General features: G+C 37.9%; 1 protein-coding gene across 2 annotated transcripts in view; it reads right to left on the reverse strand.

Annotated features, from left to right (window-relative positions):
- Positions 1-19,992, reverse strand: part of spred2b (sprouty related EVH1 domain containing 2b) — a 65,298-nt gene that overhangs the window by 21,148 nt on the left and 24,158 nt on the right. For both annotated transcript variants that reach the window (XM_089117307.1, XM_039690679.2), the window contains exons 2-4: positions 14,046-14,223; positions 13,646-13,814; positions 11,435-11,499 (exon numbers count right to left, since the gene is read on the reverse strand). In XM_089117307.1, the coding sequence (XP_088973433.1) occupies positions 11,435-11,499; positions 13,646-13,814; positions 14,046-14,223 (412 nt within the window). The remainder of the gene's footprint in view (positions 1-11,434; positions 11,500-13,645; positions 13,815-14,045; positions 14,224-19,992) is intronic.

Raw genomic sequence — 19,992 nt, forward strand, 5'->3', positions numbered from 1 at the left:
GTGATGGAAATGAGTACAAAGACATTTTAATCCGTCAACTTCTGGAGAGAAATATCACAACACTGGACAAGGATGACTCGAGGCCATCAAGCTATGAATCGCTTGTTTTTGAGAACGCTATCACATCATGGATTATACTTTGAAAGGCTATCGATTTGACCATATGCATGCTAACCATTTGCATCGAAACTGAAGAGGGCCTGTCTTGGGCTTTAGAGTCAGACTCTTCTAATAGCTGCTTTACAGGTTAGCAGATCTGAGCATAGTTGGATCTGCTGTGCATCAAAAGCGTTCCCGCTGCTCAGGTCAACCGCAAGCAATCAGATTTGATCGCACCGAATGCCCGCCATCGCTAAACGTGTGTGCGGTCAGCGTGTGCTCGTTATGCATGGCCGATGCTATCTGGAAATCGTTTTCTGTTCTGTATAGAACTCCAAACCGCTGACAACAAGGTTTTCAGCTATAATTCCTCAATAAGACAATCCAGGGAGTGAAAAATGTGCTGGAACTAATTGAGTTCCAAGTTAAATTGCCTGTAATCAGCCACCTTGAGTCTTGGAAGGCCATCGGTACCTTTTCCACTGCTGTGCTTAGTGCTGAGAGCCTTTCCGTACACATACTCCACATGCAGATGCCCAATCCTGCTAAGGACCGGAGAGGATAAGAGAATAAAGGTTCTCTACCTCTTGCATAAAGAAGCATTGATTCTTTCCACCTCATTTTTTCCCCCCTCTTCCCAGAAATGTTAGTCTTCCACATCCCACTTCCTCTGAGCATCCTCCAGGGCCCTGGCTGTGAGCGCTCTATACAGCAAAGCCTTATCCTGCCTGACTGCTGCACAGGAAGTTGTTTTTTGTCATTTATATATTTCCTCCCAACACACACACACTACACAGCCCAATTTGTCAGAAACTCTACCATACTCTTTTAAAGTATAAAGTAAAGAGTGTATTCGTGCAATATGTAAATCAAATACACACCCGAAACAAGGAAAAGCTAAAATTAGAAATAATTGGATTGTTCAACTAAAAATTAAAGTAGTGTATGTGACTACACTATTAGTTTATATAGGGTTATTACACTACATCTTGATCATATGAGCAGAACTTATTCACTGACCTTAAGATCATTGTTATAAAAAATATCTCCTTTGCGCTCTACAAAGTCATTCCAGTGTTACTTCTAGTTTTTAGTTAAAATTTCAACACTTTCGTAGTGTTTCTTATCATTTTTATTGGCTTTGTTGTTAAATATGTAGTTTTTATGAAGTTTACCGAGTGCACTTTTGGCACGCACCCATGTTCGATTGACATTAGTGTAGTTTGTTTAAACTAACGCTGGTCTGGGGTATGGTTCATGTGAACTCTGGTACGGTTCGCTTCTTATATGAATGAAATATTATTAAACGGATAGTTCACCCAAACATTTTGTCATTAATTACCCACCCTCATGTCGTTTATAACCTCTAAGACATTTGTTCATCTTCACAACACAAATGAAATGAAGATCTGAGAGTTTCTGCCCCTCCGTTGACCCTATCATAGAACTAATCCATATAAATCGAGCGGTTTAGTCCAAATTTTCTGAAGAGACATAATCGCTTTATATGATGAACAGATTGAATTTATGGATTCATTTTACAATCTCTTTATGAATATTTTGTACTTGTGCAGCTGTCAATCAAAAATAATCATTTCCCTTCATAACTGATATGAACATAGCATTATCATCGAGCGTTGCTTTTGTCATTTGTAGGGTGATGCACTATGACCTTTGGAGCATTTGGGGCTCTCTGCTTTGCCAATCAGTTCAATGTATGTGGTGACCTGGAAAGGCAAGTCATTTTCCATTCAGAGTATTTTAATTCAAAAGTGTTTAAAGGGTAATTTACATTTTAGCATGACGTGTTGCTAGCATGTTTTGGCAGGTTACTAGCATCATGCCAGCTTCAATCTATTGAATTTTTAAATGTAAAATGTTTGACAGGGAGTAAAAGAGTCTTTGCCCATATGAGCATACGGAGATGTCACATTTGACCGCTCCAGACCATAGACTGTAAAAAATATGGACAAAGCGTCTGTGACGTCACCCATAGACTCTCTGAAGAACGGGTTTGAGGCTGTTTATGGGGGATATGGGTGGCGCCATACTGGAAAATCTTGGGAAATACAAAATACAAATTTTTTTCATTTTTGGAACAGTTTTCATGACAAAAATGCATCTAAAATGTTGCCTACAAAGGAAGCTCACTAGTTTTTTGAACAGAAACAAAAGAACAAAACAGAACAAAAAATGGCGCACTAAACTAAATCGCTAACCCCCACCACGAAATCAACCCTCTTATCGAAAAGCTCTAAAGTGTGTGGCGTAGCTCAGATAACAAGAGAGTTCAAAGGCACATGTGGCCCAACTCTGATTCAAAGGCATACCTTCCCAGCAGCAGAGCCAATGCCGGCCCATTAATGACGCGCAATCAGTGGCGCAGTGGGGGAGGACGGAAAGATAATAAGGGGGGAGCAAAACTGAAGTCTTTTGGGTAATTCCACAAATGGGCCCTCCTTCATTAAGTCTGAGGCTGGCCACCCTGTGGCACGAAACCACACCAGACCAATCCAAACTGTCTGAGCAATAAACTGGCTATAACCGGACATAGCTTAATGTGGCCCCATAGGACCTACTGAGAGAGAACCAGCATAAAGAGCACAAGAAAGTAGAAGCGGGGTCAAAACCAGGCCCATACATGGACCACAACTGAGTACAGGGGTCAGAAACAACAATGTAATGTAATTTAAAAACATATGGGAAGGACTAACTAAGTAATACATAAGCAAACTCAAAAGTGGAATTTGTAAGCAGACAGTATTGACAAAAAGAAAAAAATGATCTGATGCTAACATTTTGTGGCAGGTTACCTGGATGTTGCAAGATGGTTACTAATGTTTTTTGTGTTTTTAGCATGTTGCTATCCGGGTACTAGGGTTTTCTGGGTTGTTGCGAGCCTACTCCCAAGCGTCTAAGACAGTGGGGCCCAATCCCGTTCCTGTTCCATCTACATACATACTTGCAGAGTTCAGATCTAACCCTGATTAGGGTTGGGTATCAAGAATCGAGTATCGATTGGAACCGACACTAACTTTTCGTTTTTTCCGGAATCGTTCAAAAGTTAAAATTTCGATTCCTAGTTTCGATATTCACAGTCCGCCGAGCGGAAGAAGAAACCGCTGAACAACACCAACGAAGAAGCGTCTACCGGAAGTGTTAGCATAACCACGCGAGTCGAACATGAGTACCTTACGTCGGCGATCCAAAGTGTGGCTTCACTTTTCTAAAAATAACGAAATCTTGGCAAAATGCTAAATTTGTGACAAAAGGAGTATTTTTACAGAAGGAGTATTTCCTTCAGAAAGACCGTTGGTGAGCAAGGTTAGCTAAACTTTTTTGACCCTGCCTCTTAAAAGAATCGGAATCGAGAATCGTTAGGAACCGGAATCGAAACAAGGAATCGCAATCGGAATCAGAATCGTTCAAATTCAAACGATACCCAACCCTAACCCTGATCCAACAAACGTCTGTAATTATCAAGCGCAACTTAAGATCTTAATTAGCTGTTTTTTTTTTTTGAGCAGGGTAGGAGCTGAACTTTGCAGGAAGGTAGGTCCTGCAGGAACAGGAGTGTCTGTTATTCTGGTCTTTAAGGCCCTGTTTACACGAAAACGCTCGTGGGTGAAAACGTAAAAATATTTTATCGGATGAGCCTCTCGTTTACACGGCGACGGCATTTTTGGGGCTTAAAAACGCAAAAAAGTTGCAAACGACTTTTCTCCAGCGCTGTGACGTATTTCCAAGTGAAACGGAATATTGAACAAAGGGCAGGGTTTTACTCTAGCGCTCCTCCTCTACATCTCTCGCTCATAGCAGACTAACGGTTTGAGGGGAGTGGTTAAGCGTTTCCCAACCCAAGCCGTCAAACCTTCCACCATTCCAGACCGGAAGTAACTTTTCAGATTTTGATTAAAGATTACCATGGTAAAACGAATTTTTTATATATATTTACTTGCACGGATCAATTGTTCACCACAAGACTAGTAATATGCGCTAAACAAAGTAAATATGGTCCATTTGATTTCACGGGGACTTTAAAAACGCTCCACCGTCGCGTTCCCGTGTAAAGGGTAAAAACGCAAAAGTCTGCTTGACAGTAAAGGTTGTAGGCAGGCGCGCGGACTTGGTGTTGTTGTGTGGCAGTGCTCCACATTGCCACCTAGCTGTCTGGAGTGCATACTACATCGAATTTCACACATTTTTGCGTCACCATATGCACGCGGATTTCCCTCCCATAACGCTCGTCTAAACGCAGAATAAAAAGTGATAACGCAACGCTACTTTTGCGTTTTTTCTTCAGATCGTTTCCGTGTAAACATAGCCTAAATCCTGCTCCTGCTGATCGACTGTCCTACACAGTTTATCTCTAACCCTAATCAAACACACCTGAAGCAACCAATTAAGGTCTTCAGGATAACTTGAAAATTAAAGGCGGCAGGTGTGTTTGATTAGAGTTGGAGATGAACTGTGCAAGAAAGTCGATCGGCAGGAGCAGGGTTGGGCACCCCTGGCCTAAATCGTTTGGTCTCTAGATGGCAAGGGTACGTCAAAGGGATTTATTCAGTTCTTGCTTGACTTTTAAGTCCAACATATACATTGGTCTCCTTATGCAAATGCTACAGTGCATTTTATCATCAAAGTACTTCTCCAAGCACGTACACTTTTCTAACCATCTGCCTTTTCAGAAGGTGGCAACACTGGTTTGGGTCGTTGTTTAACAGTCAAAATGGAAACGGATGAGACAGAGCAAAAACAAAAGATTGAGCGTGATGGAAATGAGTACAAAGACATTTTAATCCGTCAACTTCTGGAGAGAAATATCACAACACTGGACAAGGATGACTCGAGGCCATCAAGCTATGAATCGCTTGTTTTTGAGAACGCTATCACATCATGGATTATACTTTGAAAGGCTATCGATTTGACCATATGCATGCTAACCATTTGCATCGAAACTGAAGAGGGCCTGTCTTGGGCTTTAGAGTCAGACTCTTCTAATAGCTGCTTTACAGGTTAGCAGATCTGAGCATAGTTGGATCTGCTGTGCATCAAAAGCGTTCCCGCTGCTCAGGTCAACCGCAAGCAATCAGATTTGATCGCACCGAATGCCCGCCATCGCTAAACGTGTGTGCGGTCAGCGTGTGCTCGTTATGCATGGCCGATGCTATCTGGAAATCGTTTTCTGTTCTGTATAGAACTCCAAACCGCTGACAACAAGGTTTTCAGCTATAATTCCTCAATAAGACAATCCAGGGAGTGAAAAATGTGCTGGAACTAATTGAGTTCCAAGTTAAATTGCCTGTAATCAGCCACCTTGAGTCTTGGAAGGCCATCGGTACCTTTTCCACTGCTGTGCTTAGTGCTGAGAGCCTTTCCGTACACATACTCCACATGCAGATGCCCAATCCTGCTAAGGACCGGAGAGGATAAGAGAATAAAGGTTCTCTACCTCTTGCATAAAGAAGCATTGATTCTTTCCACCTCATTTTTTCCCCCCTCTTCCCAGAAATGTTAGTCTTCCACATCCCACTTCCTCTGAGCATCCTCCAGGGCCCTGGCTGTGAGCGCTCTATACAGCAAAGCCTTATCCTGCCTGACTGCTGCACAGGAAGTTGTTTTTTGTCATTTATATATTTCCTCCCAACACACACACACTACACAGCCCAATTTGTCAGAAACTCTACCATACTCTTTTAAAGTATAAAGTAAAGAGTGTATTCGTGCAATATGTAAATCAAATACACACCCGAAACAAGGAAAAGCTAAAATTAGAAATAATTGGATTGTTCAACTAAAAATTAAAGTAGTGTATGTGACTACACTATTAGTTTATATAGGGTTATTACACTACATCTTGATCATATGAGCAGAACTTATTCACTGACCTTAAGATCATTGTTATAAAAAATATCTCCTTTGCGCTCTACAAAGTCATTCCAGTGTTACTTCTAGTTTTTAGTTAAAATTTCAACACTTTCGTAGTGTTTCTTATCATTTTTATTGGCTTTGTTGTTAAATATGTAGTTTTTATGAAGTTTACCGAGTGCACTTTTGGCACGCACCCATGTTCGATTGACATTAGTGTAGTTTGTTTAAACTAACGCTGGTCTGGGGTATGGTTCATGTGAACTCTGGTACGGTTCGCTTCTTATATGAATGAAATATTATTAAACGGATAGTTCACCCAAACATTTTGTCATTAATTACCCACCCTCATGTCGTTTATAACCTCTAAGACATTTGTTCATCTTCACAACACAAATGAAATGAAGATCTGAGAGTTTCTGCCCCTCCGTTGACCCTATCATAGAACTAATCCATATAAATCGAGCGGTTTAGTCCAAATTTTCTGAAGAGACATAATCGCTTTATATGATGAACAGATTGAATTTATGGATTCATTTTACAATCTCTTTATGAATATTTTGTACTTGTGCAGCTGTCAATCAAAAATAATCATTTCCCTTCATAACTGATATGAACATAGCATTATCATCGAGCGTTGCTTTTGTCATTTGTAGGGTGATGCACTATGACCTTTGGAGCATTTGGGGCTCTCTGCTTTGCCAATCAGTTCAATGTATGTGGTGACCTGGAAAGGCAAGTCATTTTCCATTCAGAGTATTTTAATTCAAAAGTGTTTAAAGGGTAATTTACATTTTAGCATGACGTGTTGCTAGCATGTTTTGGCAGGTTACTAGCATCATGCCAGCTTCAATCTATTGAATTTTTAAATGTAAAATGTTTGACAGGGAGTAAAAGAGTCTTTGCCCATATGAGCATACGGAGATGTCACATTTGACCGCTCCAGACCATAGACTGTAAAAAATATGGACAAAGCGTCTGTGACGTCACCCATAGACTCTCTGAAGAACGGGTTTGAGGCTGTTTATGGGGGATATGGGTGGCGCCATACTGGAAAATCTTGGGAAATACAAAATACAAACGTTTCAGAAAGGATACAGAGGTGGTATGATTTGTTGTGTCAGATCATGGCCGAGATGTCAAACTTCACTTGGTGCAGCCCATTATCAGCTGTCAATCAAAGGTAACCACCCTTATTTGTCATACATTTTAAATCTAAATACGAAAAAATGAAGAAAAAAAATCACCCCCCCCCCCCCACCCCCCACAGTTGTCTGGCACGCAGAACATATTGAAGATTACAATAAAAGTCCATGGGACCAAACTGTAAAAGCATGAATTTATGCTGTGAAAACGGACATTTTAACATGGGGTATATGGACAATTGCTCCCTTTTGGGATCGGCCTCTAGCGGATTTTCGATGTATTGCAGTTTTTCGCACTTCCGGGTAGGCTTCCTTTTACGGTCAGCATGTCATTACTCACAGTAAGTTGTAATGATGAACATTGGGATAAACTTTCACAGGTGAAAATGTGTTATAAAACTCAATATGACAATTTTTACTACTGAGATTTGTCTTAGATAATTATTCAGAAAATTTTAGAAGAAAATACAAATACATCAGTATGTATGTTTTTTTTTGTCTAAAAAAAAAAAAGAGTTTAATTTGGAGCCATTTCCCATGATAATGTAAATAAAAAATAAAAGTTTTCCATCAATTTCTGCTTAATATATCCAATATTCAAAATATACAGTTTTTTTCTGGTGAAATAAAATGAATGCTGTATTATAGACCATTTCACAAGATGTAAACAACACGGGCCCAGAAGCACTTCCTGTTTCAGTTTGTAACTGTTTTCTTTATTTCACATGTAAAGAAAACATCTTAAAGATGTTTGTTTAACTTTTTGATTCAGTTTTAAATGTTCTGTTGGTTGTATTTTATCCCAGCTTTTATGTAGTGTTAAAAAACTGAAACAGGAAGTGCTTCTGGACCAGTGTTGTTTACATCTTGTGAAATGGTCTGTATATACTGTGTATACTATTTGTGTGTATTGTTAAATTGATGCATAATTAAAAAAAACAATAATTCGCCCTACACATTTTTTCTTTAGTTCATGTATTAAAAAAACTTTTTTTACTACAATTTACTTGTTCAAAAATGTTGAATCTGCTTCGTTACATTGGCAGTTTGATTGAATCGACTCCATTTCAGAGCAAATACGCATTAGGTGAAACTATAAGCACGAGCGTCTCAGAGCACACTGAAGACACACCCTGCTAAATGCCCAGCATTCAGAGACGCGAGTCCATTCCCTGATCTGAATGAGCTAAAACGAGCCGAGGTTAAGTATAGGTTAGCTCACGAGGAACCATCAGGAGGAATGTGCATCCCAGCAGAGGAACAACTCCCCTCGACATAATCGCCCCGAGCTGTAAATCCAGACCCGCATTTCTGCTGTCTGCGGCCACTTGCCTCGCACGGCAATATATGGAAAGGTCATCAACACCAGCAACTGCGCCAACGACCTCACGTGGAAGTGTGCGTCCGCTCGCTTCCGACAGCCGCGGAATGTGTGTGTCCCGCAAAACAGGTAGGTTTTAAAAAAAGAAGCGGCGCGCGGCAGTAAATCTGGTTCTGTTTTCCGACGCGCACAAGAAGAGCATAAATTCCAGGACGGAAAGAAGCGTTGGATTAAGTTTCCTTTCAAGCTCGGGGTCCTTGGCTTAGCAGTCTACCCTTTTGGCCTGAAAGCGAGACAGACAGCGAGTGAAAGAGGAGCCATGAGGCTTCCCCTGTGCGTGCCCCCCCTCCTCCTTCCACCCAGGGCGACAGTAAATCAGGATGGCAGTTAGCTAGGAAGCAGCTGCTAATGATAGTTTTACTGGGGAGAGCAGGAAGTCTTCTCCTGCTGCTCCTGGTCTCCTGTGACTGTGACAGTAAGTGTGGAATAGGCAAGCGTCGGAACAGAAATCGCCACAGGAAACCGGCCTGTGCCGCTATCACGTCCACCATCTTCACAAAACAAAGGCCCGTCTCTTCCACAGTGGGAAAAAATATCACAAGGTCTTTTCTGGGACGCTTCTCACACACACACACACACACACACTCAAAGCTGAAGGGAAGAGGACGCTACTAAATAGTGCTTTTTAAAGGGATAGTTCACTTTAAAATTAATTATTTAACTCGTAAATGTAAGTACACATTGATGGACTAAGACACTAAATGAGCGGTTTGTGTGAGAAAACGAACAGTATTTATATAGTTTTTACCTCTTGTGACCACAGCCACGTCCAAGTGATCTGAGGGTCTGCACAAGCGCCGAAAGTGATCTCTCGCATTTGTACGTCACTCACAGAGTTTTCGGAAGTGTTACTGTGAAGATCTAAACATATTTAGATATACAGGAAATCGCAATGGAAGACGATTTCGATATATCAACAGACAACGCTGAATTTTATCCGCAACCGCGTGAGAGATCACTTCCGGCGCTTGCGCAGACCGAAGCGTCCGTTCAGACGTGGCTGTGGTTAAAAAAGTTAAAACGATAGAAATACTGTTCGTTTTCTCACGCAAACCGCTCGTTTCGTGTCTTAGGCCATTAATGTGTACTTACATTTATGACTCATTAAATCATGTTTAATCTGGACTTCTCTGTGCATGCTCTTTGAGGTGGTGACCATAGACCTGCATTATATGACTGACAGACAAGAACGGTTTGACCTAAAAATATCAAAATTGAAACTACTGCGGAAACAAAGACACCTACATCTTGGATGCCCTTGAGGTAAGCTAAAACACACTCAAAAATGTATTTCATGATATGAGGTGAAGAAAGAGTTCATTCACACACATTCATTTGTTCCCTCGTTTTAGCTGAACTAATTCGCTCGCTCAATTTTCTTCAATCGTAAATGTAACTAAAGCAAGGGAACAAATTAATACAATCTGTCCACAATTTATCTAAATAAATGAAAAAATTTTTTTTTGAATAAATTCTTTTTTTTTGCCATATATTCATAAATCGATATTTTCTTCTGAATGTATTATAAGGGGCTTTGGAATATTTCTCTCCAAATTCAAAAGAAAGAACGAACGGGCTATCAAGCGAATAATCGCGATTAATCGCATCCAAAATAAAAGTTTGTGTTTACATAATATATGTGGGTGCACTGTGTATAATTATTTTGTATATATATATATTAATACACACACATGCATGTATATTTAAGAAAAAAATATTATTTATATATAAAATATTTATATTTATATATATAATATACATTATACATAAATCTATATACAGGAAAATATTTCTTAAATATATATAAGCATGTGTGTGTATTTATATATATAAAATAATTATACACAGTGCACCCACATATATTATGTAAACACAAACTTTTATTTTGGATGCGATTAATCGCGATTAATCATTTGACAGCCCTAGTATTTAGCTGAAAGAGAAGGAAGCCTGAAAATCATTCGATTTTTCACATTTAACAATTTAGCCCTGAAACCTTATTACAGTAATGCGATAAATATCAATGAAGAAAATGTATTTATTATATCATATTTAAATAGTTTTATATTGTATTTAAATACATATGATTTAATTTGTATATATTATTGAAGTATTTACCCATAACATTCATATTTGTCACTCCCTAGTATACTCTCTGTATTGTTTTGTAGTATAAAAAAACTACTGAAATGAGAATCTAACTAGAATAATGGGAATCATCCAACATTTATTAAATAATGTGATTTTTTTAACATTTATTAAAAATGTCTTGACTCATGATAATAGGAATATGATGTAATACAGTAATAAGTGTCATGAAAACCATATTTCAACAAACTCACAAAACTCCTATCATTAGAGACTACCCTACTATCATCAACAAATCAAATATGTTTGTTTTTTTGTTGAAATATTAACAAATCAGCGTATTGATATGAGAAATGAGGAAGAACATTTAATGGGTCTAATAATATTTGCATAACGAATACGGGCACAATCTTAAAACAAATGACACATATCATTTTAATTGTGTCATTTTAGTTGTGTTACTGTACTGAGGGAATACACACTTAAACGGTCTTATGTGACATTTGAATTCTCCACTGTAATGCGATCTCATGCATGATACAACACAATGATTGGATTAAAAGAGTTCATTCTCATGAATAATGTGGCAAAAAGCTCAGAAACTCAAGACATAGACACTTGCAGCCAATCACAACTCCACTTTTTATGATGCTGGTCTCACTTTGCTTTTCAAACCGTAAGAACGAAATGTCACCAATAAATAAAAAATAACAACCACACTTCCCTTAATAATAAACATAAGGAATGCTATTGTTGTTTTCATTGATGTGCAACATGAATCTGTTAACATCACAAAAAATGCGTTAGGGTTTCATGACCTTTTGAATAATCTTTATACAACAAAGGCTCTTACTGTGAACACATCATCGTCTCCGAGTTCAGCCTCATTTTGGAGTGTTGAAGAGGAAGTTGTGGAACCTAAAATAAAACACACAAACAGGAGACATGAGCCGACAGACCTTCACATATCCTGTCGGTTAATGGTGGTGTTTGAGGTCGGAGAGAGAAAGAAACTGACGAGACGACAGTGAAAGATTGATTGATGGATGAAACACAACTCCGGCCAGAAGTCACTGACGCCTTAGGCATCACATCGCTAAAGTACAGCCTCTCTACCCTTAACACAGATGGCTGTAGTTAATTCATTGCAGCACATTTAAGATTATGCTATAAGTATTTTTCTCTGTTGTTCTTAACTAAAACACAATATGTTTCTGAAATAGTAAAAGTGGTATGCGGTTTAAACTTCACAAGTCCCAGTGTGGTGAAAAATCAAGCTTTTAATAAACTATGTGGTGTTTTTGATAGGATTTAAGACAAACAATGTGTATATTCATAATTCAACACCATTGCTGAGTATTTTCTCCTTAAAGCTGCAGTGAACCAAAGAAACCAAAAACGCGGTTTCAAATCGCTGGTGTTTCTGACGTCTAAAACGACCTTGTAACCAATCAGATCAACGCGTGGTCGTCAACGAGTGGATCTCTGAGCTGGAGTGAGTGAGTGGAGGCGGGGAAAATTTGCATATTCATAGAACCGCTTGTACTTAAAGGAGTAGTTCACTTTAAAAAAAAAAAAAAAATTGCTGATAATTTACTCACCCCCATGTCATCCAAGATGTCCACGTCTTTCTTTCTTCAGTCGAAAAGAAATTAACATTCCAGGATTTTCTCCATATAATGGACTTCAATGGGAACCAAACGGTGTTTCAGTGCAGCTTCAAAGGGCTTTAAACGACACCAGACGATGAATAAAGGTCTTATCTAGGACCCTTCGAGTGATGACTCGAAAAAACATTTGTTCATTTTGATGAACGCGTTTGAACAGTATAGTCACGAACGCTCATCACAGAACAGAGCAAGGCGAGCATTTGTGCTTATAAAACTTAAAGTTTTTCATTAATTTTTTTAAATGACAGATCGTTTCGCTTGATAAGACCCTTATTCATCGTCTGGTGTCGTTTAAAGCCCTTTGAAGCTGCACTGAAACTCTCATTTGGACCTTGAACCGTTTGGTTCCCATTGAAGTCCATTATATGGAGAAAATCCTGTAAAGTTTTCATCAAAAACCTTAATTTCTTTTCGACTGAAGAAAGAAAGATGTGGACATCTTGGATGACATGGGGGTGAGTAAATTATCAGCAAAGGTTTTTTTTAAAAGTGAAATACTCCTTTAATGAGGCAAGGGTGTAGTTACATTCAAGCTATTTTAAGGCATGAAGACGTTTTTTCAAGAAAATAGATTTAAATGTCATTTGGGTGATCAAAGATAAGGGATAAAGTTATTGACTACAGGGGGACTTTAAATATTCATGTTTTTCTAGCTAATACAACAATGGTCTTATACTTCCTACTGACACCTTCTGGTGTGGATGCAGCATCACACACACACTTTTTTTAATTGATGCAATTGCAGATATACCCCATTCATTTATGTATTTGTCACCCAAGATTAACACCACAATCAAACGTGTCTAATAATAAGGGTGATAACTCAAAGACAACATAACCTCAAAGAACATGCACAGAGAAGTCCAAATTAAACATGATTTAATGACTCGTAAATGCAAGTACACATTGATGGCCTAAGACACGAAACGAGCGGTTTGTGTGAGAAAACTAACAGTATTTATATTGTTTTTACCTCTTGTAACCACAGCCACAAAGTGCCAAGCGTCCAAGTGATTTGAGGGCGCGGGCGCTTTGTGGCTGTGTTAACAAGAGGTAAAACGATATAAATACTGTTCGTTTTCTCACACAAACCGCTCGTTTCGTGTCTTAGGCCATCAATGTGTACTTACATTTACGAGTCATTAAATCATGTTTAATTTGGACTTCTCTGTGCATGCTCTTTGAGGTGGTGACCATAGACCTCCATTATATGACTGACAGACAAGAACGGTTTGACCTAAAAATATTACAATTGAAACTACTGCGGAAACAAAGACACCTACATTTCGGATGCCCTTGAGGTAAGCTAAAACACACCAAAAATTAATTTCAAAGTGAACTATCCCTTTAAGCCTGGAAACATGCAAGTGTTTTTGTACTTTCAATGTTCTCACCCTCCGTGATGTCCTCCAAGGCTTTCCGCACACCTCTGTCGAAGGCACGGGCATCGGCGGGGCTCTGGAACGTCAAGCCGCATTTTTTGTTTTCGACCTTCCAGTGGTGAAATGTGGGCGTGGCCTTCGTGTAGATCAGATCCTTCCTCACGAAACATTCCAAAATCACCTGCCAGCCAAAACAAGTGAGACATATCTGAGACTGAGCCCACAGCCTTCTGCTGCTGCTGCACTGCTAGAGGTCATTGTCTGAGAAAACTCTTGCAAATCACATAACAAATGGATTTGTAACCAGATTTGTCTTAGAAAAGAACCCAGCATGCAATACTACCCAGGTTGTAAATCAGCTTGATTTCCTAGAAGCCCCCAGTGAGGAAGACTATGAATATTGGTGCCATACCTGCTTGTCTTTGAGGCGCTCGCCATGGATGAGGAAGTCGCTGTGTCCGGTCAGCTCAGCGGGCATCACCTTACAGACGCCCACCCTGCTGAGGCCCCCCCCCTCCTGTGCCAGCCATCCCCCACTCGAGTCATCTCGGGTCATGACCACCGCTTTCACGCGCACAATGTAACTGTCACTGAGAAAGAGAAAGACATAAATGAATGGGACATAATCCAAATGAGGGATTAGCTAATATATTTGCAACAAATTTTGTAACATAAAAAAAAATGTCACTGTGAAAATCATGATGATTTTAATGGCATTTATGTTTGTTTCTTATAATATTGTCTTTGATTTAAATTTCAGTAGCATATATGGTAAAGTAACATTAAAGAGAATAATTTTACATTTTCTCTTTCCAAACATCAATTCATAACTTAAAAATGTAGTCTAATGAATATCAGAAATTCACAGTAGTCCCCATGTGGCAGTTTTCTATGTATTTTAAAATGTAATTTATTTCTGTGATGCAATCTTCAGTGCCACATGATCCTTCAGAAATCATTTTAATATGCTGATTTGGTGCTCAAAAAAACATTTCTGATTATTATCAATTTTGAAACTGTGATATGACTCAGGATGAATAGAAAGTTCAAAAGCAATTATTCGAAACTGAAATCTTCTGTAACATTCTATACAGTTTTCACTCTTTTACACTTTTAATCAATTTAATGCTTCCTTGTGATTTCTTAAAAAAATCTTATGGAGACCAACTTGACTTGTTATTTCAATAAGTTCATTAATTTATAGATTTTATTGTTAAAAATAAGGATGCACCGATATGAAAATTTTGTGCTTGGGTAACCGATAACCGATAATTATTTATATTTGAGAGCCGATAACCGACATATTGGTTGACAAAACTTAACCGATAATTGGGTAACCGATAACCGATTATTATTTATATTTGAGAGCTGATAACCGATATATTGATTGACAAAACTTAACCGATAATTGGGTAACCGATAACTGATAATTATTCATATTTGAGAGCCGATAACAGATATATTGGTTGACAAAACTTAACCGATAATTGGGTAACCGATAACCGATAATTATTTATATTTGAGAGCTGATAACCGATATATTGGTTGACAAAACTTAATGATAATTGAGTAACCGATAACCGATAATTATTTATATTTGAGAGCCGATAACCGATATATTGGTTGACAAAACTTAACCGATAATTGGGTAACCGATAACCGATAATTATTTATATTTGAGAGCCGATAACCGATATATTGGTTGACAAAACTTAACCGATAATTGAGTAACCGATAACCGATAATTATTTATATTTGAGAGCCGATAACCGATATATTGGTTGACAAAACTTAAACCAAATTTTTACATACATTTTGAGAGCCGGGTTTACAGAAACAAAAGTCTCACTTTCAAAACACATTTCCCAAACACACAATTATAATATTCTCATTATAATTTAACATAACCTATAAAACAGACTTGTGCTGCACATGTTGCACTAAACTCTATTTTCCTTTTCTGAAGTGATTTCAATCATATTTCAAGCCATTCAAACCCATCATGGTTTAGTGCGCATCTGAGGCACCTGAAGGAAATAATCCATTATTTATCGGCTTTAATATATCGGCCAAATTTTCTTTTCAGGCCGATAATGATAACATGATCATATACTGGCCGGCGACAATATGGTGGCCGATATAGTGTGCATCCCTAATTTAAAAAAAAAATGTATTTCAATAAATAACATTTTATTTTAGCCATATCCTAGTATCCTACCCCAGTAAGACTCTAAATCCAGCTGTGTGTTTTCCATTCATCTGCGGCTTTACACAATGATGTCAGACATAGCAATGGGGAAATCAAGCATCAACACCTTAGGCCAAACCAAGGCGGCCTGTCAGTATGAAATCCACACTATTTCACAGTGTTACACACAGCCAGAGGGCAAGGCGGTAAAATCAAAACCAAATTTAAAAAGTCATCTGCACCCACAGTGGTCCAGAGCCCGAGCCAGGTCTCCTTTCAAACTGAATCAACCGTTCTTCCCCTGTAACGCAGTGAAAGCCAGCAGTCAGCCTTATATGGTAACCTGAGCTGGCGTGTTCAATAATTAACCAGAGACGGAGAGCGGACGGGTGAGGAGGTGAGGGCACGTCTCAAGACCAGAGAGCAACTAAATCAATAGACTGAGCCAGAGGAAGGAAGCGGCCGTGTGTACGTGTGAACGCTCACAATCTACATGAAGACCTCAAATCTCTGACTCACAAATAACCAGGAGGAAAGAAAAGAAACTTTTTAAGATCTCAGTTGTTTCCCACCAGATAGTAGTGAGATTAAGTTGAGAGCAAGTGAAGACTTCTCAGGTTCTCCACGTAGGAAAAAAGTAAACCTTAGTAATCTCACCCGTCTCGTCTAGAATTGCAGGAGAGATCTCAACGATGTCTCAAACTGTGCTCAGACAAAACACTGTATAAGCAGGAGAAGGAAATGCCCAGGACAAAACACAACACTCAATATAGAAAAGGAAGTCTCGGCAATCAGATAAAAGAGCCAGTTGCTTTTTGGTGAAGGCAGCAAGCGCTTTGACATGAAAAGTATGTCAGCTAAAGAAGATCTCATTTTAATCAGATAATATTGGTGATTTGCCATGTTTTTGAAACACAGGATTAGACAAAAGTACCAAGGCTGCATTTATTTGACCTGTAAAAACAAACAGCAATACTGTGAGATGTTATTACAATATAAAATAACAATTTTCGTTTTAAACTGTAATTTATTCCCGCAAATTTTCAGCATCATTACTCCAGTCTTCAGTGTCACATGATCCTTCAGAAATCATTCTAATATGCTGATTGATTCGGTGATCTATTATTAATACTAGTTCTTATTATTATCAAGTGTAAATCATGATACATTTCCTTTTAGGATTTGCTGGCAAAAGAGAATGTGACAGAGATCGTTATAAAAGAGATGATGGTGTTTTCATTACACAACAGTTGAGTAAGGTATTTTATTGAACAGGTAAATTGTCCTATGCATCTCCCTAAAAGAGTTCATTTCATTATTTTTGTAGCGCTGTGACATTTTCAGCTAGTCAGCTTGATATCCTTTCCATCTAAACTGGTTATCTCTCTTAAGTAGGGCTGCAACAAGCTATTATTTGGATAATCGGTTAATCTAAAGATTATTAGAACGATTAATCGACTAATCGTCGATTATTTTGCCGGCTAATCTGTAAGTTTGGATCTATTATTCAGCTTTTTAATTAGTTAAAACATTGAGTTATATATATTCTTACTGTAATATAAAAAAAAGAAAATCAGTTCAGATTTTTAAATGGTTGTTTTAATGAAATTTGAGCCAACTAAACGGGTCATTCTCTTTAAGTTTTCAGATTTTAGTCCAACTCAAATCACACACAAATGCTCTCTAAGCTTTGTTTGAAACAGAAACTGAAACAGAAAAAGGGTAATTTATTTCAGGACACAAAAATGGTCAAACATTAATCTGCAAACCATTATTATAAATATAAAATTATAATCTTTTTTTTTACATGACAATTGAGCTGACTGAGACATTCTCTTTCACCTTTTAATTTACAGTATGAAAAAGAAAACGTAACTGCCATGATATTCTTCCTAACATCTCCGTTTGTAAGTCTTCATGATTATGGAACAAAATACAATATCGACTAATCATTTCAGCCCTATTCTTAAAGGGATAGTTCACTTTGAAAATAATTTTTGTGAAAATGTGTTTCAGCTTACCCCAAGGGCATCCAAAATGTAGATGTCTTTGTTTCCACAGCATTTTCAATTTTGACATTTTTCGGTCAAACCGTTCGTGTCTGTCAGTCATATAATGGAGGTTTAGGGGGTCCACCTCAAAGAGCATGCACAGAGAAGTCCAAATTAAACATGATTTAATGACTCGTAAATGTAAGTACACATTGATGGCCTAAGACACGAAACGAGTCTTACATTTATATCGTTTTTACCTCTTGTTAACAGCCATGTCGAACTGATCTAAATCAGATGTCCAACTGAACCGAACTGAACCGAGTCCAACGTTCCGCCGGAAGTGATCTCTTGCGTGTGTACGTCACTCATCGTTTACACAGAGATTTCGAAAGTTTTACCTTTCACTAAACATATTTAGATAAATCAAAATCGTCTTCCATTGCGATTTTCCGTATTTTCTCACACAAACCGCTCGTTTTGTGTCTTAGGCCATCAATGTGTATTTACATTTACGAGTCATTAAATCATGTTTAATTTGGACTTCTCTGTGCATGCTCTTTGAGCTGGACCCCCTAAACCTGCATTATATGACTGACAGACACGAACGGTTTGACCTAAAAATATCAAAATTGAAACTACTGTGGAAACAAAGACACCTACATCTTGGATGCCCTTGAGGTAAGCTAAAACATACCAAAAATTCATTTCAAAGTGAACTATCCCTTTAAGCTTTTATGAGCAGAAAGATAACCATATTCATCTGCACAATCGCGCAGAGCCGAAGCAGAACCAAAACAATGTTCTTCCACAAAATGCATGCAGTTCTGTTTTTGTATCAGACCACATCAGCCATATGAGCGGGTTATTACGATCATCCATTTGTAATTATTATCCACAGTGACTACGTAGATGTGGCTCCTCTAGTGGAAAGAACTAGAGAAAGGCTGTCTGTGGGATTAGAATTAATGAGGGAGGAAGTCCTGTGGGAGCAGCACCGTCTAATGTACTTACACTTAGAGAGCCAGGCCAGGGGATTGTCTCTATGCCAGAGTCATTCAACATCAGCAGCTAATTAAAATCAAATCAAATGTAACTCCTCATAAAACTAGGTGTTTTTCATAATTGAACGAGCGGAGGGATGGTGATTCCTCTCTAAGCTGCAGCTGTCGGTGCGATTCACACCACACGTCCTTCATGTGCAGTTGGGTGTCTGGGGTACTGGTTCAAAGGGTGTGTGTGTGTGTGTGTGTATTTTTTTTTTTTTGTTTGTTTTTTGATGCTAGTATTATTATTTATATGCCATTATAGTATTTATTAATATTTTAAATTAGTGACTCTATTTTTAAATTTTCATCTTGGTTTAGTACGTTTGTTAGGCCTATGTGCTTTGCCATTTTTATTAGTTTTTATTTAGATTTTTTAGTAATTTGTTTCAGTTTAAGTAATTTAAGGTAATACTAAACTTGTTTATTTTCTCCATTTATTTTTCCATCTAATATTTGTATTTTATTTTTAGCTATATATATATACATTCTCCCTTATTATTGTAATGCAAAACACACACAAAAAAATTCTCATTTAAATGTAAAAATTATTATATTCAAGGTTTTTTTTACGGGTCGCTTAATTGAAATGATGACAATATTTTTGGGCCTTAATTTTTTGTTTTTTTTGTTTAACCAAAAGACCATTTATAATTTTGCAGATGAAATGAGACCTAGAAATGTATTAAAATATACTAATTAAATTGAACAAATTATATATTTTGCACAATATTTAATGAAAACCCAGACAAATAATTAAACCAGAAAAAAAAAATGTTTATTATCAAGGCTGTCGGTTTTGGAGCAAACATAAAGGGAAACCATGTCTGTTATGCCAAAATGCCAGACAAATAATCCTATAGTCAATGTCAGTCATTTAGTTCACTGGTGGATATATCTGATTTAAAGCAATGCTAATATTACCGGTAAGCTCTCTCACGATGGATCTAAAAGAGGACGCATGATAAAACCTGGATGTTAAATGCAGAAAGGCGAGTGAAAATGTCACTGAAGTATGTGTGAGTGTTTATGTCTGTGTGTGTGAGAGAGTGAGTCATTCTATCCATCTGTGATGTGGAAATTTACAAAAACAAAAAAAAAAAACACTCCTTTTTCCTCGCTTTTCCCTCGTAC

This window comes from Pimephales promelas, chromosome 11 (assembly GCF_988280905.1).
Source record: "Pimephales promelas chromosome 11, fPimPro1.hap1.1, whole genome shotgun sequence".
Lineage (NCBI taxonomy): Eukaryota > Metazoa > Chordata > Actinopteri > Cypriniformes > Leuciscidae > Pimephales > Pimephales promelas.